Source organism: Dunckerocampus dactyliophorus, chromosome 15 (genome assembly GCF_027744805.1).
Source record: "Dunckerocampus dactyliophorus isolate RoL2022-P2 chromosome 15, RoL_Ddac_1.1, whole genome shotgun sequence".
Classification (NCBI taxonomy): Eukaryota; Metazoa; Chordata; class Actinopteri; order Syngnathiformes; family Syngnathidae; genus Dunckerocampus; species Dunckerocampus dactyliophorus.
In genome coordinates this window covers 5,743,975-5,771,240 of record NC_072833.1, presented here as the reverse complement: position 1 = coordinate 5,771,240, position 27,266 = coordinate 5,743,975, and the positions used below count along the sequence as shown (strand labels likewise).

Here is a 27,266-nt window from a genome sequence, read left to right as displayed (position 1 = left end):
TGCGGAGAGCTCAAGAGTGAAACACACTGATCTGTATTATATATCTGGATAGCTCATACGTCGCACCCGCCCATGCAAGCCGCTGAAGCCAAAGAGACGCCATCTTACTACTCACATCTCGACTACATTCGCACAGCGTACATAGCGTAGCCTCCAAAGCAGATGAAGAGGCTCGCAGAACATCTATAGTTTAAAAAATATAGTTAAATATATAAAAATAGTAGTATAAAAATAAATATAGTTAAAAAAAACGGGGAGATTCTCCCATTCCTTAAAGTAACGCAACCTTCGTCCCTTAAAAACGATTTGATACGTTATTCTCTATCTTTTGGCTCTATTAAATGTACTTTCCCCCTTCCAATTCTCATTGCCTTTGGGACAAAATTCTACTCTGCACCCTGGCTCAGCACTCCCCTAAAGCAATGATAGTTTTACTCCTCTAGAAAGAGATTTTAATTTTAACTGCATATCTCATCCCTTTTTTCCACTAAAATCCATGGTCATGATCCTTTACTTTTTTTTATTCTTACTTTCATACAATTCACTATACGCTCGTCTGTACAAAATATGAATCATAAAAGAGAGTGAAGTTTTAAAATCATTTAACATTTTGCTGATTTTTTGGGGGATTTTTTGTTTGTGTTATGAAATAGAAATAACCTCTTTTCTGATATAGAAATATTGTTTAACAAAAACCACAGGAATAATATATAATATAATATGTAATAATATATAAACATTGTCTCCATATGGGGGTTCATTTGAAATTCGGATAAACAAAAAAAAACGTATTTTTTTATATTTGCAAGCAACCGCAAATTATTTAGTAGTCTAGTCGCGGTTGTTTGTTTACATATCCCCCACGCCCCCCTATTGTATTGTATGTAAAGCCGTTATGACTCAGGTATGGTATGATATCTACAGAAATTTAAAAATTATCATACCCGAGTCCTTATGACTAAGCTCAAGCACACCTGTTGTGCGAGGTTAGTCTGAAGACTAGCCTTAACAACTCACAAGTTCTCACATAAGTCATTGTCCGAGAAGTGTTTCTTGCGAGTGGCAATATGGCGGCCGCGTGGCTTCACAAGTCGTCGCCAATGATCTATCCAGATATGTAATACAGATCAGTGGTTTAGAAGGAAACAAACTGGATCAACATGTCGTGGGTTTGTTGGGTGGAGTTTTGCGTAATTGTGGATCGTTCTAAGAAGTTTTCCCCAGTGTGGAATCATTTTGATCTAGTGACGCCAAACAAGGTAAATCTTTTTCTCCTTTGAGCATTGTTTACTGTTAAAAACTATTTTTTACGGTGGCGCATTGCACTCGCTTTATCAGTTTATCAAGTGAATGACCTGTGATACATATGATAGTCAGTCAAAGAGCCTTACAGTTGCTTTATTCATTTTATCTCGTAATTACGAGATCCTGATCTCGAAATCATGAGATAGGGTGTCTATTTTTTTAACAAGTGAATGCAATTAGTAAGTTTTTACTCTGTTCTGGTACGAGGTTTGAATTGTTTTCAGATAAATTAACTTTTTATGTTATTGTAGGTGAAGCGTCGGCTCTGCTCCAAAGAGCTATCTTACATCAATAAGAGCACTTCATCAATGCTGAGGCATTATAGAGCTCGGCATGGCAATGAAGAATTGGCAGATACTCGTGAGAGTACCCCAGGTATGTTGAAATTCTCTCTAAAAATTGTGCTTAAAAAAAAACACGCATGTAAACAGACAGGCCCCAGGCCTGGTATCGAACCTCCAGCCCTCTTGCTGTGAGGCGACAGTGCTAACCAGCGCATCACCACATCGTCTTATGTCTATTTGTTATTGTTTGTAAAAATTAGTCCTTTTATTAGACTTTTGACAAAATATTTCCTTTTGGCTTGCAGTTCCTAACAAGCAAGCAGTGGATGAGGCAGTGCTCAATTTGATCATCAAAGACTGTCAGCCACTCAGCTTTGTTGAAAATGAGGGATTCGGGGCGCTCCTGAAGCTTATTATACCCCCTTATGCTCTACCAAGCAGGAAGGTATGTTTAAGAAATGTTATTATATTTTTGTACTAACTATATAACTATATTTTTTGGTGTAACAGTATTTGTATGGTTATTTCCAGACCATCAAGGACTTGAAAGACACTCCAAAAACTTTTGTTCCTCAATAAAAATTTAGAAACTAATCACTTTTTTATCTTTTATTTCATATGATTTAACAGTTAAGTTGACATCGGACATCACTGGATGACATGGCCTCCCTCTCGGACCATGCAAAGATTAAGATGCAAAGTCTTTCTAATCCTCTCGTCTTGTCTTCCAGCTGTACAAAATCACGCCCCAGGAGGAGGAGTGTGGAACTCTTCTGGATGCAGTCGTATGCAAAATGGCCACCAAGGACGTTATGTAGATGCTACTTTCATCTTTACATAATGTCAATTGTTAAATATCCTCAAGCGTCATACTAAATAATCTCTGAAGAGTGTGTCATAATTTGAATTTGTTACAAAAATGCAAAAACTTAATAGAAAAAAAATACTTTTATTTAATTTTCCTGTTCCCCCTCCATTACTGAGGTATCTTATGGACCAGTCTGTCAGTCTGGGAAGTTTCCAAGCTCATCTTTGCCGATGTTTCCACCGCTTAGAATGCATACAACGTCCTTCCCCTCAAGTTTAGGTATCTTGTTGGAGGCGATGGCAGCAAAAGCAGCAGAACCCGATGGCTCCACCACCATGCCCGCCTTGTAGAGCGTGGACACGGCTGCCTTGATGTCCTCATCGCTCACCAGGACTATTCCTTCCACGTATCGCTGGCACAGCTCGTAGGGCAGTGTGCCTGAAGAGAATAAATGGACATGAAGACAGGAGTCAAGTTCTTCACCGTGTCTAGATTCATTTTCTAATACTAACATTGAAGGCTACAAAGTGTACTCAGAACATTTGTTAAGTTGTGCACCCTTATTTTAGTTCTTGAGCGCTACTAGATGTGGTGTTGACGGATTTGTGTATTAATGGTTTACCCATTTAAGCTGGATAATGCTTTTATTAGTGTGCAATAACTTCCAAACACCAAATTGTTAAAGTATGAATATATGCTATATGTAATCCATCCATCCATCCATCCATCTTCTATACCGCTTCTCCTCATTAGGGTCGCGGGGGCATGCTGGAGCCTATCCCAGCTGACTTCGGGCGACAGGCGGGGTACACCCTGGACTGGTCGTGTAATTAATACATTTAAATAAAATTATATTATGGGTAACTCAATCCAGATTGGACATTTACAGCAAATACAGTAAATCTAAAATATAAATATAGAAATTAATATTATTGAATTACATCCAGTTAAACATGTTCTGTAATACATTGTATTTCTGTGAAACTTCAGTATTTTAATGTACTTAAAACCCCTTTTTGGGCACATTTTCAGCATTTTTCACATTTACAAGAATTATATACCAGTACAACATGCAATATTGTTTTTACTATTTTAATTCATTTAAAATTTACATTTGATAAAATAATGTATGTCTACAGTATTACTGTTTTATGTTTCTTCTGCCTTATAGTAAGGACTGGTTACTTTATAAACCTTAATACAATATGCTAATATGTTACTTTTTAGTTGTTTTCTACAACAATAGACAGGGTGAGACACTACCTGCGAATGGCGGTGCAAGTCCCGATGCAATGCTGTGTGTGTCCATGTCCACTGGCCTCTTCTCTATGAAGCTCTTAAACATGGTGCAGGCTGCCCTCAAACACAACATTTACATCAGCACTGATGCCACTGATTTAATTATCATATTTAGTTTAAGGGTTTACCTCCTTCTGGTTCCACTCCATAGATTCTGGTCTTCTCACAGCCTGACAGTTTAACTGCCGCCGCCACTCCGGCCAGCAGCCCACCTCCTCCGCAGCACACCACCACCACATCGGGCTCAGGCACCACCTCCAAGACCTCCAGGCCCAGACTGACCTCACACGCACAACACAACACAAAGGTGACCTGTTTGCATTTTTTCTGTTATTCCGAGCTTGAGTGTACCTGGCATGTCCTGCTATAAGATCAAGGTCATCATAGGAGTGCAGGAAGGTCATGTTGTCCTCTTGAACGCAACGCTTCACCACACTCATCAGGCAGGAAGTGGGAACTCGCTTCACATCCACCCCGTAACTCTACAGAGAAATAAGACCACCACTTTAAAAATGTCATGTAAGGATTTGTGCCTGTGTGTGCGTGAGATGTCTGACCTGTATAAGGACGGATCTGGACACTGGCGCAGTTTCAGGCATCACTACACTCCCTTTCGACCCATAGTGTTTTGACGCATACGCAAATGCCTTCCCGTAATTTCCAGCAGACATGGTGACAAAATGACCACCTTTTGGTCTCCTGGCAAACTGGTTGGCCACCCCTCTAATTTTGAAGGACCCTGCATTTCAAAACATGCTCTAATTTAGTGGGCAAGAGCATCATTACAATAACATTTATTACTACCAGTTCTTTGCATGTTCTCCAGTTTGATGTGGATGTTGCGAGCATGGTTGGGAGGCAGGGTGGACTGGCTCCAGGATATCATGGGGGTGTTGATGACCCCCAAGGGGCTGCTTCTTACGGTCTCCCTGGCATCGAGCAGAAGATTCAGGGTGACGCTGTCAGCAGACACCTCCTCACCCATCTGCGCACAAAAATATTACTTGCAAATGTTTTTAAAATCCTGAAACATGTTCAAAATACATGACCATTGTCAGTTCAACTCCATAAAGGGGATATTACAAAATCGTGAGATGTGTAATCTATCCAATCCAGTTCATCTCTACTGGCTAGCTCATCAGACAGATAACAGGTCCTCAATCAAGACTCAAGTTGAGTTCCATTTCAGAGCCTTTACTTAGAAGCACCATAAAACTGAACATACAGAAATAAGGACTGCCAATTATGACTTACATAAAATACAAATAATTTCTCCCTGACATTCAACATTAACGAAATGTATTTAAACGATGCTAATTTACTTTGGAAATCCCATCCATGCACTAGCGATTTACATGGCGAACACCCCCAAATATGACAAGTAGTAAGACATTTAAATGTACATTCGACTTAAACAGATGACGCATAATAAACATAACACACATTTTCTACACAGTCGGTACTTCCTGACTACGGCAAAGCCCACAGGACAAACTTGACGTCAACGCATACGCGCAAATCAGATTAAATTTATATAATGAGTGCATTTTTTGCACCAAAAGACTAATTTAAAAAGTCACACCTTTTTGAAAAGGAAAAAGCTGATGAAGCTGTCACGTGACCAAGGTTTACAGTTGTAAAAAGTTTTTAATGTTACTGTGTTAAATCTAACAATGCACAACCCTGTGAATCATATGCACTTATTTCTCTGTTTTGACAATCACACAGACTGAGCAGTCTTGTTTAAATGTTCCAAACTTAGTTAATAAACTAAACTATTTAAAGTTGCAGATGTTATCTCGGCTAATTTTAATTATATATTTTGATAGCTGATTGCATGAAGAATTCTGCAGCAACTCACACAATGGTTTGTACAGATAATAAATAAGAGTTTTTCCAATAGTATTTAAATTGGGGGAAGGGCGGGTGTGAAAACATTTCTGTCCCTTGGAGGGTATGACATAACCACTGATCTAATCAGATAAAGCAGGAAAATTTAAACAAATTTAATACAAAACTCACTTCCCTAACTTCAGTATTAAAGAAGTTACAGTGAACTAAACTAGTTAACAAGCTCTGAGAAAAGAACATAAAGGGAAATTTACCATCATATCCACAGGAAACGCAGAGGGGAAAACGGCCTCCCGGCCATACATTAGACTGAAGGGAGTGTGCTTTGTTGTCCCGTGTACGTTTGACCTGAGTGAAAACAACGTGGCCTCCAAGTACGTGTCCCAGTGGTTTTGTTTTTCACTGACCAACTTCATTAGCGCTCTAAAAGACAAAGATGGTGGCGTCATTGAGCAGAAGTAAACTATGTGAGATTGCAAAAATGATTACGGAAATGTTAGGGTGAAAACTTGCCGCGTTATATTACAGTTGGACTTCTCCTCAAGATCATTGGTCTGTGTCTGAGCTGTAACGCTGAGCTCCATACCCAGGAGGGCAAACAGCTTGTTGTTGAGCTAAACACATAACCATCATTACTGAATTTGTTTACACACTAAGAAATAATAAAGGAATGTCAAAAAACCCACACACCTCAGTCACAAATTCCGGTCCCTGATCAGACAATATATGTTTCGGGCAGCCATGTCTATAAATAATAGAGCACATCCGTTGTGCAACTTCTACAGCAGACTTTGTTTTTAATGGGAATGCCTCAACCCACTTGGAGAAATAATCTGTCACTGTCAGAATATACTGGTACCCATCAGGAGTTTTGGGCAAGGGTCCTGAGACGTCTATGCCCAACAGTTCCCACACAGCAGGCACCTGCCAGAAAATGGTTTAGCTACGAATTAGTCATAAGCGGTTTGTTATTAACGCACAAATTTACCTTTATCTTTTCAACAGGAAGGGCAGCCGCTGGGGACTTGCCTTTATGTTGACACTTGTCACATTCTGCGACCTTTAAGACAAAAGACATTACATATGAATTGTATCTCCTGATGTTCAATTAATATTGATAATACTTCAAAACACATACCCATTTGTCAATTTCCACGGTCATGCCATACCAGTAAAATCTTGAGCAAATGGCGCGCCGTGTTTTGACCGTCCCCATATGACCACCCATTGGCCCGGAGTGGTACTCCAGAAAAAGCTTCCAGGCCTTCTTTCGTTCCTTAATGGCCTTCCGCCGGCCAAAGAAAAGCTCGCCATCTCCACACAACATTCATAAATAAAAAACGATACTGTAAAATGATTGGAACATTAAGTCAGTACTTACCCTTGATTGAAAACTTTTTAGCATATTTCCTCAAATTGGACTTCTGAGGCTTGGTGAAAACTTCTGGATATTTGCTGTGACGGAGGTAATTAAAAACATGGTCCCATTGACACTCCATAACAAAAATATCCAGGGCAGGTAAAACCAGGAGATGGTGGACTGAGGCGAAGTGAATGCCGGGCAGGGGTCAGAACCTGAGGCGGCAGTCGGTGGGGGAGACAAAACCCGGGGATGGGTGAAAGACAAGGATGGAGAGAAGAAACATTAAGTGGAAGCTGGAGGTTTGGGAGTCAGGAGGACGCTGCAGCCTGCGGGCCTGGTGAGCTGAATGCCCGGCGAGCGAAGCGTCCGGGGCGGAGGCGAGGCAGGAGGGGCGGCCTGCGTGTGAGGCTAAAAGCTGGAGCGACTGGGCCACCGCTACAGGGCCTGCTGCTGGCCAGCATACCGGACTCGGCGGTCCAGTTGGGGACATTTGCCGCTTGCCGGGGAGATCGGACTTCAGCGTCTTGTGGACACAGAGTCTCGGGACTGTTCTCCCCGAATGTTACCAGCATGTAGGCTTTCCCACGAGGGCAAATAGCATCCTGTACCAAGTCTACAGCAACATGAAAGGTGCTTTGAAGACTGTTCCAAGTCCCCATTTTGGAAAGCTAATGTACTCTTCTGTTGTTGTTGCTTAATTTATTGGTATTAATGTTTCTTCTGTTCTTATTCATTTTCTTGTGTTTTTCTTTCTTTCTTTTTTTTGGGAGAATGAACAGAACAAGAATTTCATTGCATAGCAGAACTACCTGTTTTACTGTGCATATGACAATAAAACTCTTGAAGTCTTGAAGTCAAAGGTGTGCGATGGTCAGGGAAAGAGGTGGCGTTTAATGTAAATACTGGAGCGCTGTGCAACAAACACGAGGCAATCTGGTGTTAGAAAGAACAAGAAGGAAGCATAGTTTAAATATACTGCGATGGAGTGATTATACAATCTAAACAGGAGGATTGTTTTGTGACCCTTGGTTACACAAATATGAATATAAAATTCCAGTGAAGATTAGAAAAATATTTAACTAACAATTAAAATGCACATATTAGATATTTTTTTAAATGTACATACAAATGCTATTAGTTATGTGGGCTTTGACTTCTTTTTATTATCATTTAATTACAAGCAATACATGTTCAGACGTTTAAAACGTGGCAATATACTTGCTAATGTTCTTATGAAGGGCTGTGAATCTATGGGATCTTAGAGGAGTCAAGGTTGGTTAATATAATATAGTTTTTTATGTATTTATAGGCGCTAATATATAGAAATGTAGTCACGTGAGAGCGAATTGGGAAATCTGGTTCACATTCCAATGCAGCGGGTGGCGCTAATGCACCTTTTACGATGAGTACCACCCGCTAAAAACGAAGAAGGAGCTGCGGTCAATAACTTGTGCGCACAGCGGAGATATAGCACGTTACATAGGCACTACCCACGCAGTACATGTATTATTTAATGACGCGACACCTTTCATCATATAAAGTACGCCTATTAAACTTAAAATTGCATGGGATGCATACTGTATTTTGATCATTCCTACCAATGTATGTAGATTTTTGACACCTGGATATGAATATCATAACCTAATAAGTATCAAATTTCATCGTTTAATAGGTTGCAATGTAAACCTTGTATATTAAATGACAAAATACAATAATATATCCTTATTTAGTCTAAACATTGTACTCACCTGAAAGAGTCCTTGTAATGGAACACACAGTTGGACGGTTAGAATATTTCAAACCCGTTTTCGTTGTGGGTGCACGTCTCGACAGGATACCGGATAAATGTACGACACAGTAAATGTGTGTAACAACCCTGTGGCGTTCGATTCTCCTCCGAAATTAAATGTTCCGCTTTGACCGGCGGTTCTAGCCGGACATATATCCACGACGGACTACACTCTTGGCCGCCCCTGCTAGTGACTGATGAGCAGGATTTCGTTCGTTCTCTTAGCTTAAAGTAAATGAGTCTCCTTACCAGGAATTATATAAAAATATGGGCGTTATAAAGCACGTCGTGTGCGCCATGTCAGGCGGCGTTGACAGCTCCGTTGCGGCGTTGTTACTGAAGAGAAGAGGTGAGGCGAAACCCCATGGGTCATTTTATTAGGTACACGAATGACGTCCGGTACAGAAGTTATATCAGTGGGTTATATCACTTGTAAATATGGAGTTTATATGATTCTGCTGTTATACCTTTGGAGGATATAACGTGACTGGAGTGTTTATGAAGAACTGGGACTCCCTGGATGAGAGAGGAGTATGTACTACAGAGAAGGACTGTGAGGACGCCTACAAAGTGTGCCAAATCCTGGACATCCCTTTCCATCAAGTGTCATATGTTAAAGAGTACTGGCATGAAGTTTTCAGGTATTTTAAACTAGGCTGTACAAATTATAAAGCCATTTTCTACCTAATTGTGGATCTTTTCAGTAATCTGTTGAAGGAATATGAGAAGGGTCGGACTCCAAACCCGGACATTCTCTGCAATAAGCATATTAAATTCAATCATTTCTACAAGTATGCAATCACAGATCTTGGTAAGTCTAATTTTAAGACGTGTAAGATTTGTTAAGGAATAGCTATAATGGTCTTTTTGAATACAGGTGCTGACGCCATGGCGACCGGTCACTACGCGAGGACCTCTCAGGAAGACGAAGAGGTTTTTCAGCAGATCCACAAAACCCTGCCCGTGGTGTTGTTCAGAAACCGCTTCGAGTTCAGAAATCGTACGTTTGTTTTTGTGCCACTGTGCCTCATTGCTTCATCTTTGCTGACTCGTCTCCTTCCTCTGTCGCTACAGCGGTGAGGATGTACAAGGGGGCCGACCTGCTCAAAGACCAAACCTTCTTCCTGAGTCAGATCTCCCAGGATGCCTTGCGGAAAACCTTGTTCCCGCTTGCCGGGCTGACTAAAGAGTTTGTGAAAAAGATGGCGGTTGAAGCCGGCTTTCACCATGTGCTACAGAAGAAAGAGGTACGTCTAAATAAGAAGAGCACAGAGAGAAGATGTTTTAATTGCATTTGATTTGAATGTTTCAGAGCATGGGCATCTGCTTCATTGGAGAGAGGAACTTTGAAAACTTTATTTTGGAGGTAAGATTTATATATGACACATATTTCATGACTTACCAATGCATTCCTATCTTTTCTTCCCAGTACCTCGAACCTAAACCTGGGAACTTTGTGTCCATAGAGGACGGCACTGTTATGGGAACACACAAAGGTATTGCATGTTTACACTGTAGTTGTGGGCTTAAATGAACTAATGTTAATCATCCTTTTACCTGTCAATCAAGGTTGGTTCACTCTGACGCTGGGCCAGAGGGCGCGAATAGGAGGCCTGAGAGATGCTTGGTTTGTGGTAGACAAAGATATCATTACTGGCGACGTATTTGTGGTGAGATTGCTTTTTATGATATAAGATATAACATTTGGGAGTAGAACGGCCAATAAAAAGATGTTTGAAATAAAGTCACCTAGTATTTGCTACAAAAGTAGTAAAATTTTGTAAAGATCTGTTTTAGCGTAAGTCGGAATTTATACTTAAATTAACCCGTGTCACTCAAGCTGTACACAGTCCACGGTAAGGACATATAAAATACAGGAATGAAAACATTAACTACAAAAATTAAATGAAATTGGATTAAAAAAAAAATGGACAACTCCTTACTTTGATTTCTGTGGTTGTCTTGCACACTGGAAAGGGCGTTGCAAGGTAGGGAGAGAGAGGCTTATTGGGAGGAGGAAGTCTCCATATCCACGAGACACCACTACGCTGCTCCGTTATCACTACCTGTTTCACAGAGGCAGTTCCTTTCACATGTCCAATGATACCTGGCAGCATTTCTCCACTTTCACTGCACTTTTCATTTTCACTTTCCTTTTCTTTAGGGATGTCCCGAGCCACATTTTTTGGCTTCCGATCCGATTTTATTTTTTTATAGTCTTGCGGATCCGATCCGGTACCGATCCTTATAATAGGCTTTTGTTACAAACATGAATTTGTGGAATTGAATATGATTATGAAAATAGCTCTTCAAAGCATTAAAAATAATGCAACCAAAGTATTGCTGAATTTACTTTTTTATGACGCAGCATGACCAACAATATTGTTTGGCTTTTGTAACAAACGTCTTTGAGTCAGGTCCCTAATCCAGTAAAAGTCCATCCAATAAAAGATGAAATTGGAAAAAAAGAATGTGCAAAATACTTTGTGTAGGACTAATCATTTGACATGGTTATAGATCAATTTGTGGTGTGATTTAGAATATATAACTTTTTTTTTTTTTTTTTTTTAAACAAACTCTTCAACGCAATACTAATTTAGTGACGGTCCCTAGTATAAGCAACCAGCGGTTACAGCAGCACTTCATGTGCGAGCTCCCCGCACAATGACACATCAGTCCGGGCACAGTGAGGGGGAACTACCGCTGCATTAATAAAGGATGGAGTGTGTCCTAATCACAAAACGTCGTAACACGCAAAGTAAAACGAGGACCGCCTGTATTTTCAGTTTCTTCGGCAGCCCGTCTAGGCAGGAGTCGACTTCCATTGCACAATAGCAATAGCGCTCAGTTTTGTCGCTGTGGCTTCTTTAAATTGTTCTCCTCTCAGGCGCCTTCCACCAATCACCCGTCTCTTTTCCGTGACACGGTGCGAACGGACCGCTTCCACTGGATTACGGTGGATCCGCCTCCCGAACTGGCCAGGAGCAAGACGATGGAGTGCAACTTCCGCTTCATCCACCAGATGCCGCTAAGTGTGCTGCTTAACGTCGCAGGAACATCAATGCAAAAAAAAAAAAAAAAAAAAAAACATCCTTAGACAGTGTTTTTTTTCACTCCCCCCCAGTTCCTTGCACTGTGACACTAAACATGGATGGCTCTGTGTGGATCTCACTCTCGCAGACAGTCAGAGCTTTGACACCTGGACAGGTTCAATTCAACTTTATTGATGTAGCACTAAGGCACAGCAAGGAGCACAGTGCATAAAGTGACGTATCCTGTGTCAGTTCGCAGTGCTCTACAAAGGCGACGAGTGTCTGGGTAGCGGCAAGATCATCCAGCTGGGTCCCAGTGAGTTCACCATTCAAAAGGGAAGGGAATGCTCGGCGGTGGCGGTGGCGGCTGCGGCGCTCAGAAAAGAGAAGCAGAATTCAGAACCCGTCAGATGACACAACCTCATAAAGTACACTATTTCTTGAGTATTTATTGCACATGTTTTTAATGCACAACTCCAGGACCTTGAGTGGTTAAACACAGTTAAACTGTCTTTTATTGTTTCTGCTTGTTAATGCATTGATTGTTAAACTATCTGTCTACGATCACTCGTGTGCTGTCCAAAACTTCAAAAATCGAGTTAAAAATGGTTTAAAACTTCAGTTTTTAGCATATAATAACTCTGTTACTTCCAAGCCAGCAGTTCATTAACAAACAGTATTGAAAACAAACTTGTTTTTGTTTGAAAAAAGCTAGTATGGCAAAAAAAACCTACCTTTTCACTGTGCAAGAGTATGTAGTTATCTCCCACAGCAGGTTATTAAAACTGGACTGAGTACTTTTGCGTTGTAGTGTAGCTTTTATCCACGGGTGGCGATGTTGCACACGGCAGGCCTTACAGTTGTACTGTACTCAAGTTGTAGAACCGCTTCTCCTCATTAGGGTCACGGGGGTTTCCTGTACCTATCCCAGCTAACTTCTAACTTCGGGCGACAGGCGGGGTACACCCTGGACTGGTCGCCAGCCAATTGCAGGGCACATATAGACAAACAACCATTCACACTCACATTCATACCTATGGACAATTTAGAGTCGCTAATTAACCTAACATGCATGTTTTTGGAATGTGGGAGGAAACCGGAGTACCCGCAGAAAACCCACGTACGTACGGGGAGAACATGCAAACTCCACACAGAAATTCCCAACAGAGATTCGATCTCTGGACTGTGACTGAGTGGCCAACATGCTAACCACCCAGACCACCGCGCGGCCCTGTAGAGCGCTTAGGAGGGCATAATGGGTTATATTTCAGGCCGAATAATTGATTAAATTGTGATTTTTTTTTTTAACTGTCTATTTATTAATACAATTTTAAAATGCCAGAAAATGAATGGAAAATAAATAAAGAAATAAAATCATTTTTATAATTATAATTAATTTAAATTATAATAATTATAATTAAGATATATTTTATTGTTATTGTCACATACATTTCTGCAATTATTTTTTTACATGTAATATTTTTTTCACATTTTAATTGGTATTTCACTAAAAATACATACAAGCTGTTAATGACTTAAAGATGGTGTTTGTGTTGATATTTTATGAAGAGAAATCTTTTCTCCCCCTTCAGGTGACTTGATTACTTTAAAGTGTAATTTTGATTACAATAATTTGCAGAGTTTTCCATTCTTATGCGTTAATCTCTTTCTGCTATACAGTATATACAGGTAGGAAAATACTGTGGCGTCTTCTGCAAGAATGTTTGTAGTGCAGGGTTTGTCCGGAGGGGGCGGTGTTGCACAAGCTAAACCTTCCTGTTGTACTGTTGTGGTTTTTTGGGCCCAAATGAATAAAGCCATATAATTTATTAAAACGCGACATCTTTTTAATTTGCCGTTTTATTAAATTGTAAAATTCTGTGAAGTAATTATAAATGTCTTTAAATAATTAAAAGAGTGAAAAAAATAAATATAAACGTCAGTATACCTGTATTTCGCAATTAATCAATGGACAATTTCATATTTTTCACACTTTAATTTATTTAAAAAATTAAGTTATCGAAAATTTAAAAATAACTCTAGGATGCGAAGGAATTAGAAATACAGGTGACATAATCTTTCTACAGAATATTACTATTTTACAAACACTTTAAATTAAATAATCCAATAGTAACAAAAGTTTTTCCTCTCTGTACTTTAATCTGTTGCTATCATCTAGTGTAGTTGTGGGGGGGAAGCAACGGTCTTTAAAGTGCATTAGGAATTTAAAACAAGCGCTTACCTTATTTGATTAACAATGCACTTGTGCGCATTGGTCACCCGGTCAGGACCACTTCCTAAATCTCCATGAGAAATAAAAGCCCCCCCCCCCCCCCCCCCCCCCCGTGAAAGCGTCCCAGAGGGGGAACCCAGCAGGTTTATGGTAATATCCTCCTCAGGAGGAGGAGAAGGAGGAGGAGGATAGACGCAAGAGAGCCGCGGAGCCATTTTGTAGTCATTTTTAAACTCCGTGGGCTGGAACGCAGCTGCTGCGCGCGGTGGATCCACTGACACTATGGATACAAGTTAAAACTTCCAACATGAAGGATAAACGTAAAACGCGCCGCTGGGAGAGGGAGAGTTAACACAAAAAGTTGTCTTGTGGATATGTCAAGCATGGAGCTGTGGAGCTTTTGGATTTGGGTTTGTGCCCTCAACGCGCAGCTTGTGGCATGTTTGGAGCTTCACCTCACGGAGACTTTACAAGCCGGGACCCTCTTGGCGAACCTGTCCCTCGGACAGGGATGGACCTATAAACTTGACAGGACTTTATCTCCCGAAACCACACGAGATATTTTCCAAGTTGGGAAGCACAGTGGACTTATCAGGCTGTCCCAGGAAGTGGAGTGTGCGCGCATGCTGAGGAACCCTGCGCCTGTTCACTTCAGAAGCAATTCACTTACGTCTGGAGATGTGATCTTGACACATTTCAACGTGTTTGTCCACGGACAGGACTGTTTTATTAAATACAAGAGAAAGACAACCGCAGACAAGGTGGACATTCACATTAAACACTCTTTAAAACTGGGGGTAACTTCCTGTCTACCTGCAGGGGATTTGCTTTTTAACACAACAGAACTTTTACCTTCTTTAACAAGGAGCACCACCTTCCTGGACACTATGTGTGTTGGACAACATTTTGCCGCACTGTTTAGACATGGAGGTTTGTTTTTTGCCAGTGACTTGTGTCCTGAGAGTATGAAGACAGTGGATTTGGACTGTCTGCTACACAGTTCTGAAGGCATCCGACTCAACATGCAGCTCACTTTGGCTTTTGGAAAAGTGTCTAAACATGGATCCGTACAAGAAACAGTTGAGGAAATGACTGGGGAATCAACCCGGAGAGGTAAGCGACATGTGAACACGTCCCCCCAGTTCCAGCTACCGAACTACCAGGTGTCTGTACCCGAGAACGAGCCTGCCGGGACGCGGGTCATCACCCTAAAAGCCACGGACCCGGATGACGGTGAGGCTGGGAGGCTGGAGTACGGCATGGAAGCGTTGTTTGACAGCAGGTCTAATGACTTCTTCACTATTGACACTCAGACAGGCAGCATAGCAACCATTCAGGCGTTAGACAGAGAAGTGAAAGACACACATGTTTTTAAAGTGACAGTCAGTGATAACGGGACGCCAAAAAGACACGCCACTTCTTACCTGACTGTCACTGTGAGCGACACCAACGACCACGGCCCGGTGTTTGAGCAGAATGACTACAGAGTCAGCATACGTGAGAATGTAGAAGTTGGCTTTGAAGTGATGACCATCCGTGCCACCGACGGGGACGCCCCGGGTAACGCTAACATGATCTATAAAATAATAAACAGCGATGGCGTTAACGTCTTTGAGATAGATCCCCGGAACGGCTTGGTAAGGATCCGAGAGCGACCAGACAGGGAGACAAGAGCTCAGTACCAGCTGATCGTGGAGGCTAATGACCAAGGCAAGGACCCGTGTCCTCGTAGTGCCACCGCAACGGTCCATATTTCTGTGGAGGATGAGAACGATAACTACCCACAATTCAGCGAGAAGAGGTACGTCGTGCAGGTACAGGAGAATGTGGCCATCAACACCAAAGTCATACAAGTAGAGGCGACAGACAAAGACGAAGGGAACAACGCTAAAGTACACTACAGTATTATCAGCGGCAATGTCAAACGTCAGTTCTACATCCACTCGCCTACTGGCGTCATCGACGTCATCAACCCTCTGGACTATGAGATGATCCGGGAGTATAATCTGAGAATAAAAGCGCAGGACGGTGGCAGGCCTCCATTGATAAATGGCACTGGAATGGTGGTGGTGCAAGTGGTGGACGTCAACGACAATGCCCCCATGTTTGTCAGCACGCCTTTCCAGGCTAGCGTTTTGGAAAATGTAGCCATCGGCTACTCTGTCATTCACATTCAAGCAATCGATGGTGATTCCGGGGAGAATGCCAGACTGGAGTATCGGCTAACTGATACCACTCCCGGTTTCCCGTTCACCATCAACAACAGCACTGGGTGGATTACAGCAAGTGAAGAGCTGGACCGGGAGACTACTGAGTTCTACAGCTTTGGTGTGGAGGCCAGAGATCACGGCGTTCCTGTCATGTCATCCTCGGCAAGCGTGAGCATCACTGTGCTAGATGTTAATGACAACGTGCCTACATTTACAGAGAAGATCTACTCGCTTAAAATCAACGAGGATGCTGTTGTAGGGACAAGCGTGCTGACAGTGACTGCTCTGGACCGGGATGTCAACAGTGTAGTGACCTATCAGATTTCCAGCGGCAACACCAGGAACCGCTTTGCCATCACCAGCCAGAGCGGCGGAGGTCTTATCACTCTGGCCCTCCCGTTGGACTACAAGCAGGAACGTCAGTATGTCTTGACAGTCACCGCCAGCGATGGAACCCGCTCGGACACGGCGCAGGTGTTTATTAATGTCACAGACGCCAACACACATAGGCCCGTTTTCCAAAATGCTAACTACCAAGTGATGCTCGGTGAGGAGCAACCAGTTGGATCCACCGTGGTGGTGATTAGCGCTACGGATGAAGACACAGGAGAAAATGCACGCATCACATACGTTATGGAGGACAGCGTTCCTCTGTTTAAAATAGACTCGGACACCGGCGCCATCACGACCCAAATGGAGATTGATTATGAAGACCAGGCGTCGTACACACTGGCCATCATCGCTAGAGACAACGGCATCCCGCAGAAATCAGACACCACCTTCGTGGAGATTATCATCGTGGATGCTAATGATAATGCTCCCCAGTTTCTCCGAGACATGTACCAGGGCAGCGTGTTTGAAGATGCACCTGTCTACACCAGCGTCCTCCAGATTTCTGCCTCAGACAGAGATTCTGGCTCAAATGGCAGGCTAAGCTATACATTCCAGGGTGGTGATGACGGGGACGGGGATTTCTTCATTGAGCAGTATTCTGGCATCATCAGAACAGCTCGCAAGCTTGACAGAGAGAACGTTCCTGTTTACAATCTGAAAGCTTTTGCTGTGGACAGGGGGGTTCTACCTCTAAAAGCAGCTGTTCCCATACATGTTGTCGTTCAGGACATAAACGACAATGCTCCAGTGTTTGAGAAGGATGAGTTGTTTATTGATGTGAAGGAAAACAGCGCAGTAGGGTCCGTCATTGCCCGGATCACCGCCACCGACCCCGACGAGGGCACAAACGCTCAGATCATGTATCAGATAGTTGAAGGGAACTTTCCACAGATTTTCGAGCTGGATATCTTCAACGGCGAACTCTATTCACTCATAGACCTCGACTATGAAATCAAAACCGAGTACGTCATTGTGGTCCAGGCCACCTCTGCACCGCTCGTGAGCCGAGCCACCGTGCACATCCGGCTGGTGGACATGAATGACAACAGGCCAGTGCTACGGGACTTTGAGATCATTTTCAACAACTATGTCACCAACAAGTCCAACAGTTTCCCATCAGGTATAATCGGGAGGGTACCTGCACATGACCCGGACGTGTCGGATAAGTTGCGGTACACGTTTGTGTCTGGAAATGAGCTCAGTCTGCTGCTGCTTAACGAGTACACGGGGGATTTGCGGCTAAACAAGGACTTGGACAATGACAGACCATTAGAGGCACCTATGATCATCTCTGTCACAGGTAAGACACCTTTTCTAAATTTTGATGGCAATGTATGCAAATGAAGTGATGATAATGTGCTTTCTTGGCGTAAGGGTGATGTCATCTAGTCGTGCCGTTCAGAAAGTGAGCTGCGGGCTCTTTGCAGGATCCGGTTCAGCTGCTTTTGCGAATGCATTGTGTGCAAGTAGATGGTTCAGGTCATAAAATCTGCTACTTGGAGGTTGCACACATGTTATTGTCAAGCTGCTCTGCTTTTCTGACACTTCCTCTTGGGTCAAAATTGTTGTTTTTTGTTACAGAAGCAGACTTTGTTCTTTAAAAGTTAAAGATTAGACCAATGCAAACATCTCCAGCTAAATCAGCAGGGTGAGGGCTCCAGCTTTGGCAAGCATGCACAGCAAAGTGTTGCAAGAAGCACCATTAATCAGACTGGGATCAATCAGATAGAATAAACTACTGACAGCTGCAGGCACCACCTCATTTGTCCTCCCCTCTTTCTGTAAAGTGGGCAAACAGCCCAACCCAGCTCCACTCTTTCTTGCCATGTCATCTTATTTCCTCTCAAGTCAATTTGGTCATGATTCTAATTGTTGGACCTCTCCGGACACTCTTAGGAAGTGATAGAAAATTTCTGGTCACATCAGGTGGTGGAAGTCTTCCGCCTTGTTTGAGAAGTGTTGTTTTGCTAAGTGACTAGCTCCCCGTCTTTGTCTCGAACAAAAGACAGGCTGCCCTTTATTACTGTTGAAGGGAGGGTACTGGGTGGCTGACCTCAATAGATGCAGACCTTATAGCCCCCCTCATTCAAAGCAGCCTTCTGTTTGTCAATAACAGCTGACGGCCCTAGTAGTATCCTTGACAACAGTGACCTCATGATGGTTGCAATGGGGGCTTCATTTGTTGTATCCCTACGCTTTTAGCACAATCTTTGGGGTGGTGCACCTCGACTGTTACATTTCATAACCACCAGCTGTTATAAAAGAAGGTATGGCAAACACTGCCATTGATTATTCATGCTCAGAAAGCATGGGAAGGTTGCTTGCTGTCTGTCTTGAGATACACTTGTTGAACACACTCGCTCGCCATAACACTGTCCCATCTGTGCTCGCAGATAGCCGAGGCTGTTCTTATTGTAAGCGCTCTTATCTTAGCTTGTCGGATTTCACTTGAAAACATTCTGAAAAAGATGTGTGTGAAGGCCTCGGGAGTCCTCAGGTGTCACTGTAATGCACCTGTTTGCTTTCTTGTGAGGAGTTTCATGTTGGATGCCAATGATGCCACCTACTGAAGGCGTCCCTCTTTGTTTTGTCCGGTTAATGCACATCTAGTATTGTACATGCACCTGATGGAGTTGCCTTTAGCTTCGAATATCATATAAATCACAGTTAATTGATTGATGCTCAAACTGCTCTGATCTTTTTTTGCGCAGCCTCACTGAAAGATGACGTGCTGCTACATGCACCCCCTCCCCTCCCTCCCCTTCTTCTCCCCCATGGGGCTTTGGCTGCTCTGCATCTGGTTTGCCTCTTAATCCTGTTCAAGGAGTTGCATAGCTCAGCCCCCCCCCCCCGGTCCCCACAATCCACACTTTCACTCCCACCCTCATTTTTTTTTAACACCATAGCGACATATAATTACAGCTAAAGCTAGTTTCGGGACAGGTGTGGTATTACTTACTAAGGATTGCTATGGTATGCTGTGATGTGTCAACCAGTTTCCTGCTCCCTCAGTTTATTTCCTAGTTTGGCATGTTTGACTTGTCGTACCCACTTGCTTGTGTAACTTCTAACCTGACATGGGATGTCCCACCTGTGAGATCAAAGCAGGACAAGGGGTGAGAAATGACCCTGAAGTCCTCTGCACACGACCTTTCAACTCCGACTGATGGATTGACCAGAGAGGTCCCGCTAATTGAAGGGTATAATGGTAAACTGGAACAGATGTCAAACTGCATAAAATCTGCACCGAAACCGTTGCTTTTCTTGTTGATACACTGTGCTGTAGTGTTCATTCTGAAGATTCCGTGTCATTCTTAAGATGTCGCGCATGCAACACACCGCCATTACTCTCTGTTCCGGTTCTATCTGTCTTCTCTTCTCATTCTGTTATTTCTCAGAAACTCTCTTTGTGTAGACTGTTGTCTTTCCATGTGATCATCACGGCCAAATGCGTCCTAATGGTGACAGAAAGTTATTCCATTACTGTCTTAGTCGCCTCTACTGCTTTTTTGTGTGGATTTGTGCAAGCAAACCTAGCTTTTGGTGTAATAATCATGTTTATGTCAGTGATTGTGTGTCCAATGAGCGGCAAGGGATTGCTTAATCCTCCACATCCTCGGTTGCAGGTTAGTGGCCTGCGTGTGCGTGCCTCCAGGCCATTTGGGCTGGTCACTGTTCGACTCCACTGATGTCTGCACGCTAAATTACAGGCTGTGGAGGTGAAGAGGGTGTCCGCTAATGTCGTCACTGCTTGGGATAAAGTCCACGTGTTCCTGGGATGGTGTGGTCAGCAGGAAATCATCTGTTGGAGGCCGGAAAGTGAACGTTCCACTGAGGTGTTGTCTTGTCGTGCTTGCGTGTTTGCAGTGGGGATTTCAAAGGCCTGGGTTGTTTGTTTGCAAACACCAGCGCCGCAGGTCAAGGGGGAAAAGGTGAAGGGTAGGGGTTGTCATTGGCTTTTCAGACAGGGTGGTCAACTGCAACCATGCATTTCCAATTTATACACGTGTTACTACTAAGAAGCCTTGTCATTGTGTTACATACACTCACAGGGGCAGTGTTATCTACAGTACCTACACTCAAACTGCTTTTTTAGGGTAGAAAAAAAACTCTGAAACACTTCCCTTCTCTTGAGACCCCCCCCCCCCCACAACCCCCACACTTCTTTTTTTGTGTTTGCTCTCACTCAAACAACACAATGCTGTTCTTTGTTTTCGCACGTCACCTGTGTGACATTACATTAGCCAGGGAGAGAACACGATGATGCTTGAAATTGACCAAGGTTGTTCTGTTTGCTACACATATATCGCTGCATCTCTTTCAGTTTGCCTTGATTGAATGTAATTGCTGCATGATATAACACAGTTGAGCCTCTAATCCGTCTGGCATGCACGCTGACCTCCAATTTGTTCAATTCTTCCCATAAGAAATCATGAGAATAGAAAGAAGTCCAATTTCTGCCATCATAAAGCCTTTATGAAAGGTACAAGCAGTGTTTTCAATAACATTTTAACATTCTGAAGTGTCTTACAAGCATAAACGAATGTTAACCACTATTAGGCAATATTTAAAGTGCCATTCTAACAGTCTTACCAGCCATGCAAGTGTAAAAAGAAGTTAACCACTATTAGGCGGTGTTGAAAGTGCCATTTTAACCTTTCATACAAGTGTAAAAAGAAGCTAACCGCTGTTAGGCCACGTCCTCCCTGTCATATAAGTGTAAAAAGAAGCTTTTTTTTGCCCCAAAATATCCATAATTGTATAACTTGGAAGTCGTTAGGGTTTAATGTGTGACTGTAGATAATCAGTAACCGATGACCCTTCCCATTGTGATATTGACATCCACAAGTATCAACCATGCATACATAATCCATGTATACGGCTATCGTTCTGACCTTTCAACGCTCAGCGAGCAGACATTGCCCTGAGGTGGTTGTTCTTCAGTCTGGTCTAAAACGCAGGAACACCCATGCACTCTGAAGAGGTCAGATCATGTTTAAAAGTGTGGACAAGCTCACTAACTAACCATTAACCACTAACAATTTAGTCACTTATTTCCCTCCACATATTGACGGATAGGGCTGTCAAATCATGCGTATTAATATGACATTTACTTATATAATAATTAATACCTAGACCCTAGGGATTTAAATCTCTTTGTGATGGACGATTCAATTCGAATCTAGATACATGGGTGATGACGCGCCCAAACTTTCAGGTGTAATATTTTTAAAAAAAACTGAAAAAAAACATTTGTAAATAACTCCATCAAATTTGATGTAAATGGATATCCATCCAGCCATCTACTTTCTATGCCGCTTATCCTCACTAGCGTCGCGGATATGCTGGAGCCTATCCCAGCTGACTTTGGGCGAGAGGCGGGGTATACCATGGACTGGTCACCAACCAATCACAGGGCACATATAGACAAACAACCATTCACGCTCACATTCATACCTATGGACAATTTAGAGTCGCCAATTAACCTAACATGCATGTTTTTGGAATGTGGGAGGAAACTGGAGTACCCGGAGAAAAGCCGGTACGGAGATTTGGACGTAAATGGATATCAATTTTGGAAATATGGGGCATTCATTTATTCCAGAAATAGTACACAGTAAGAAATCCCGCAGTTTTGCATATGTTGTTTGTTGCGAGCGGTGACATGTCTTACTTTGTTCGATGTTCCTTGAACACACCATCTGACTTTATCCCACAGTGCACCGATAGACTACTATACCGTATTCTCCCCCTTTTTCTTTCACCCCATATTTGGTCCCAAATGCTGATACTATGTCGGAATACATAAAGGTGAGATTTGATGAAGTTTGAGATTTGATGAAGTTAGCTCGACTGCTAATGTGCATATTTGCTCACTTGATGCTCGCAAACAAACTGCGTACTGGCTCTTCACTGAGTGCTTTTAATTTGATGTTGTTCCTGTCTTAGTTTTACACAGTATCTAATATATGATAAATTAGATCCCTACGCATTGCTACTATTTACATCCATTATCATATTCAGTCACGGTAAACTATGGTGAATGAGTGACAATCCTTTGCCGGCAGCCCAGGCTCTCGCATCGTTTAAGAGACGGACTGTTGCTAGTCTTGCGATACCCGGTGCATGTCTCTACAATCAATTAATCTCAGGATTTATGGCTGATTCTTAGCGATCCAGGAGGCTTCTAACGGTGTAACCGTATCGCTCGCTTGTCAAACCGGATATCCGGTCGCATCGGTTTATCGTTCACAACCCTACTAGAGCCTGTATTGGCACTAGATTATTTTACTACATACCGTACGCAGTATGTAATCAAATGTAGCGCTGTTTGTACTAAACTGCTTGGATGAAAGCCGACACCACGTAATTACTTTGGCTTTAAAAGTTTATAATTGGAGCTTTAACACTGATCCTCTCAAAGTGTTGCTCCACAGAGAGACTTCATGGTCGATTATCTTCACAGAGGTGTGTTTTTTAGTTTTAGTTGTTTTCTCGCTCTCTTCTAACTCCCATCAGCCCGAGAAGGAGTTGGTGACAGGTGTAATGTTGACAGCTGATAGCCTGTGTGTGTGGAAATGTCTTCCCGCCCCCTCCCATAATCTCACACAGAGAAAGTAACGTACCCAACGAACCACATTATTTTATTTCCATTTTGATTGTTTTTCTTTTTAATTTAATTTACATTTTTGGGGATTTTCTTCATTGTTTTATTATTTTTTTATAGTAATAAATAGTAGTATATCATAGTATAGTAGTAGTATTGGTAAATCAATAAAAATAAATAAATAAATAAATAAAAATAATTATAATCATCACATTTAAATTATTTAAAGTTGAAAAAATGCCTTTTATTGTCAGTATGTCACATGTACAAAGATTTAAATGAGCGTCCTGTAAAGGAATAAAAGTAAAACACCTCATGTCACACTGACTTTTGTTCAAATTTAAGTAAATATAAATTATATTACAGTATTTATGTTAATATAATACATACATCTAAATGTAATTTATTTTAAAAAGTAGCTTTAATAGAACAATATTAAAGCTATGTGTAGGATGATAACCTTTTCCCTTTGCGTTTTTCTGTTCAAATTAAAGCGGTAGACAAATACAGGCTGACAGTGCACTATGCATGCCAGGCCAATAGTTTGCGGTATAACGTATTTATGGTTTAACTGTACGACAAAATGCCTGGCTATGACGCACAATGCACCATTTTAAAAGCTCCTTTTTTTCCCCGTTAACAGGATGATCATGCTTTCTTACCCCGACAATGTTCACTTGATCACCACACGGCATTTTCGAAAGATTACACCCTCGCGCCGGCTTCCAAAAGTTGCCGGCCGTTGTTTGAAACCTTCCGCCAAGCCTCCAGGCCTCGTCTTTTAGCAGCAACACTGATACGCTAGAAACGGAGCTCGCTTTTAGATGTACATGTATTATGACTCCTCCTTTGAACTGAAGCATCTTTTTATTTCGAACCCTGGTGAGTCATATACACCGAAAGACATGCATACATATTTTCTTGGCTTAGATATTCGTCAACATCATAGAGCGGCGTCCAACCTCTCGTCCCCTGCAGTGCTAAGGCCACATTTCACACACGGATCCCTTGCACCTTTTTATCCGCGGCGCACAAAAGCAGCCGCTATCTCATCAGTTAGAATTTCTTAGTGTCAGAGTGATGGGGTGCGGTTTTTTTAATGGAAATTGTGTTGTGTTTACTTAGATGTTTAGCAGCTCCCCCGACACCTTTTCATGGAGCAGAAGCAGTAACAAAAACGCCTTTCTGTGTCTTCGTTCACACCATGTGATTTGAAAATGAGACGCATGCTGCCGTCTACCATTCACAGCTCTTTATCAAATTACCCTTCATAAGGTGCCTGTCGTTCTTCTTGTTCCAAACGATATGTGGCAAATCTGCTTTCTGTCTGGCGGACACCTGATGAAGCAGTGCAGATGACCTCTTAAGTTTGGTCACCTGACCCCTTGCTCCCCTATGAACATCACTCGAGATTTTATCAAACAAGCGCAGGTCTTTACAGAAGCTGCTGCCACTGTGGAATGATCCAGGAATCACCAGTAGTATGAGGGGGGAGAATTAACATTCTAGCCTGTGGCAACCACACCCAAACAAACACTTAATTTGCATGTCGTAGCTTCCCTCCATTCATTCATCTTTGTGTATTTTGGGTCTGTGGTCGCTTTTTTTTTTTACCACAGTTCACAGCCACTTGTGCGTCGAAGCGATTGTCTCAACGTGTGGGCGGTCACACTTGCCGTAACGGCCTCGCAGGATGATTTCAGTGGCGACAAAAGAGTTTGTATGGAAGTGTAATCAACATGGGAGTCAAGCAGTTGCATCCATTGTTGCTCCACAGATGTCAGCTTTCTGCGATATCAGAAGCTAAGATGTGGTTAGTTGCGGTTTAGCTGCGGGGCAGATTACCCCTGTGATGATCACACCATCCTTTTTCCCAGTCAGCCGTACATTCCCATCCATTCCTGCGCACAGTAGTCACCCGGGGTCCAGGAGGAGGGCTGCAGGGCTGATGCGTTGGAAATAGTCTGTTATTACCAAAGTGATGACAGCCTCTGTGGGCATGCCAGCATACCTCTGACACTGCGTAACTGATACTGTCACGCTGTTGTCTTCCTTCTCTATCTCCTACTATGTGGTCAATTTAGGACCTGCATTATGTTGCATTGTCGTTGTACCAGTAGGTAAATGATGTAGAATGTGTTACACTTCTTGGTGGTTCATGTCTTGAATCCTGTTCATGGGCAGGAGAACTGTGTAGCATTGCACTCATCATGGCAGGTGATTTTTTATTATTATCTCACAGGAATTATTAGTATCTTAAATAATTGTAATATTTGCTGTTGTATTACAATGAAAAGAAAAAGCGCCATTTTATTTTTGTTATATATTGTCATGATTTTTTTTATGTTGAATATTATTATACTATCTGCAAGACATTTAGAAATATAATACTTTAGCACATTAATATAAAAAAGTAAGACGTCGGAAATTCAGTAGTCCCTCGCTACATCACGGTTCAAATATGGCTATTATTCATCAAAAAATATGCGGTATTCTGCAGTACTGTATGTTCTGCAGTATTCACCGTGTGGAAGTGATTGATTGATTGATTTTTGGCTTCTTACTTTCTTCCCCGCTTCCCCACTTTCTGAAGTTTGGAATAAGTAAATTGGAGAAGCTAACTAGTTATTTCGATAGCTTGCTATGCTAGCGGTGGCCGTCTCTATTTTTGGAGTTTTATTTGTTTTATGCATTTAAAAAATATTTTCATTAGATTTATTTTTATTGTTAATTTAAATTTGCTGCATTCCATAAATGTTTTGATTAAGTGGATTCATTAATAGATAAAGTCTCTATTTTACAATATAGTTTTGTATATTTTTATGGCAAATGTACCAAAAATCATATGTATTTAAAATATATATATATACTGTACATATGTTGCATTTTTAGCGCACCTTGTCTGCCATTTTTGAGAGCTGTGCTGTTGGAAAGTAGTTGTAATATATGCTGCATTCAAGAAATGACGTTCCTCACCTACGACTATGGAAAAGTGCATTTTTAAATCTCTCAAAGTACTTCTTACTGGCAAAATTGCTGCAAATCGACCATAACATACTACTTAGATAAGCTTATCAAGCTGCTAGTGGGAATTTTCCACTTAGCTTATCAAGCTTCTAGTGGTAATTTTCCAAGATCCCGGCAATCTCGAATGCAACATCCAAATTATATAGACCATTGTCATCTAAATTGCGTGAAAAAAATTAAATATATAGTATTTGCACTGTAGTTTTGCTGAAAGTGTGGCAGTTTGAACCACCCACGGAACGCTCCGCCACAGGAATGCCAAGAAACCTCCTTATAATTGAAGTGACTGGCTATAAAACGTGCGTGCATGTGCTGTCATGCTCGTGTACATATGCAGCGTGTGCACTGGGTAGAGCGCTTAAAAAAACTCAAGGATGCCAAGATGGTAAATGAGAGGAGGTGGTTGCAGACTCGTGTTCGAGTCTTGAGATAAAAATGTCCAGGTTACACAGTTTTTGGTACTGGAAGCCATGTTTTGAGACGGTACCGTTCAGTTTGCTTCAGCCAGGAGGGATGCGCCCTGCAACATCTCCACATGGATGCTATTTGACACCCCTGCACAACCTTAAGCTTAATTGTTCCATTGTTCCATACAATTGCTTAATTGTAGTAAAGGCTCATCTGGCTGTGATCGGTACCAGTCCACGGCCCGGTGGTCGGGACCCCTGATGTAGGACAGGGGTGTCAAAAGTGCGGCCCGGGTGCCATTTACAGCCCGCACCTGTTTTTTTTATTGGAAGGATTTAAAAAGATTTTTTTTTTTAAATAACAATAAAAATGGGAAAAAAGACCAGTAATTTCATAAGAATAAAGCATAAATTTGAAATATTAAAGAAAAAAAGTTATAGTATAAAAATATAGTAATATTTTAAACAAGAAAAGCAAAGAATAAACTGAAAAAATTAGGTTGGGAACAATCTATAACACGCTAATAAAGTCAAAATATTATGAGAATAAAGTTATGGTATTATGAGAAAGTGTAAAATGATAAAGTTGAAGTGTTTGTAAAAAAAAAAGCAAAAAAAACATTTAAAGAGTGAGAACCAAGCACCACCCTTTTGGTAC

General features: G+C 41.9%; 2 protein-coding genes across 9 annotated transcripts in view; both read left to right on the top strand.

Moving 5' to 3' along the window:
• The first annotated feature begins 8,836 nt into the window (after positions 1-8,836).
• Positions 8,837-13,605, top strand: trmu (tRNA 5-methylaminomethyl-2-thiouridylate methyltransferase). Its single transcript, XM_054753366.1, has 11 exons — positions 8,837-9,048; positions 9,175-9,340; positions 9,404-9,510; positions 9,577-9,699; positions 9,774-9,946; positions 10,012-10,065; positions 10,129-10,195; positions 10,269-10,369; positions 11,587-11,731; positions 11,824-11,906; positions 11,984-13,605. Exons 1-11 carry the CDS (start codon positions 8,967-8,969, stop codon positions 12,143-12,145), a joined length of 1,263 nt encoding a protein of 420 aa, XP_054609341.1. The 5' UTR covers positions 8,837-8,966; the 3' UTR covers positions 12,146-13,605.
• A 505-nt stretch (positions 13,606-14,110) lies between these two features.
• celsr1a (cadherin EGF LAG seven-pass G-type receptor 1a) overlaps positions 14,111-27,266 on the top strand; it is a 65,138-nt gene continuing 51,982 nt past the window's right edge. For 4 of the 8 annotated variants that reach the window (XM_054800503.1, XM_054800499.1, XM_054800497.1 and 1 more), the window contains exon 1: positions 14,111-17,867. In XM_054800503.1, the coding sequence (XP_054656478.1) occupies positions 14,339-17,867 (3,529 nt within the window). In that variant the 5' untranslated portion in view covers positions 14,111-14,338. The remainder of the gene's footprint in view (positions 17,868-27,266) is intronic. The other 4 variants (XM_054800502.1, XM_054800504.1, XM_054800500.1 and 1 more) reach the window with 1 other exon arrangement.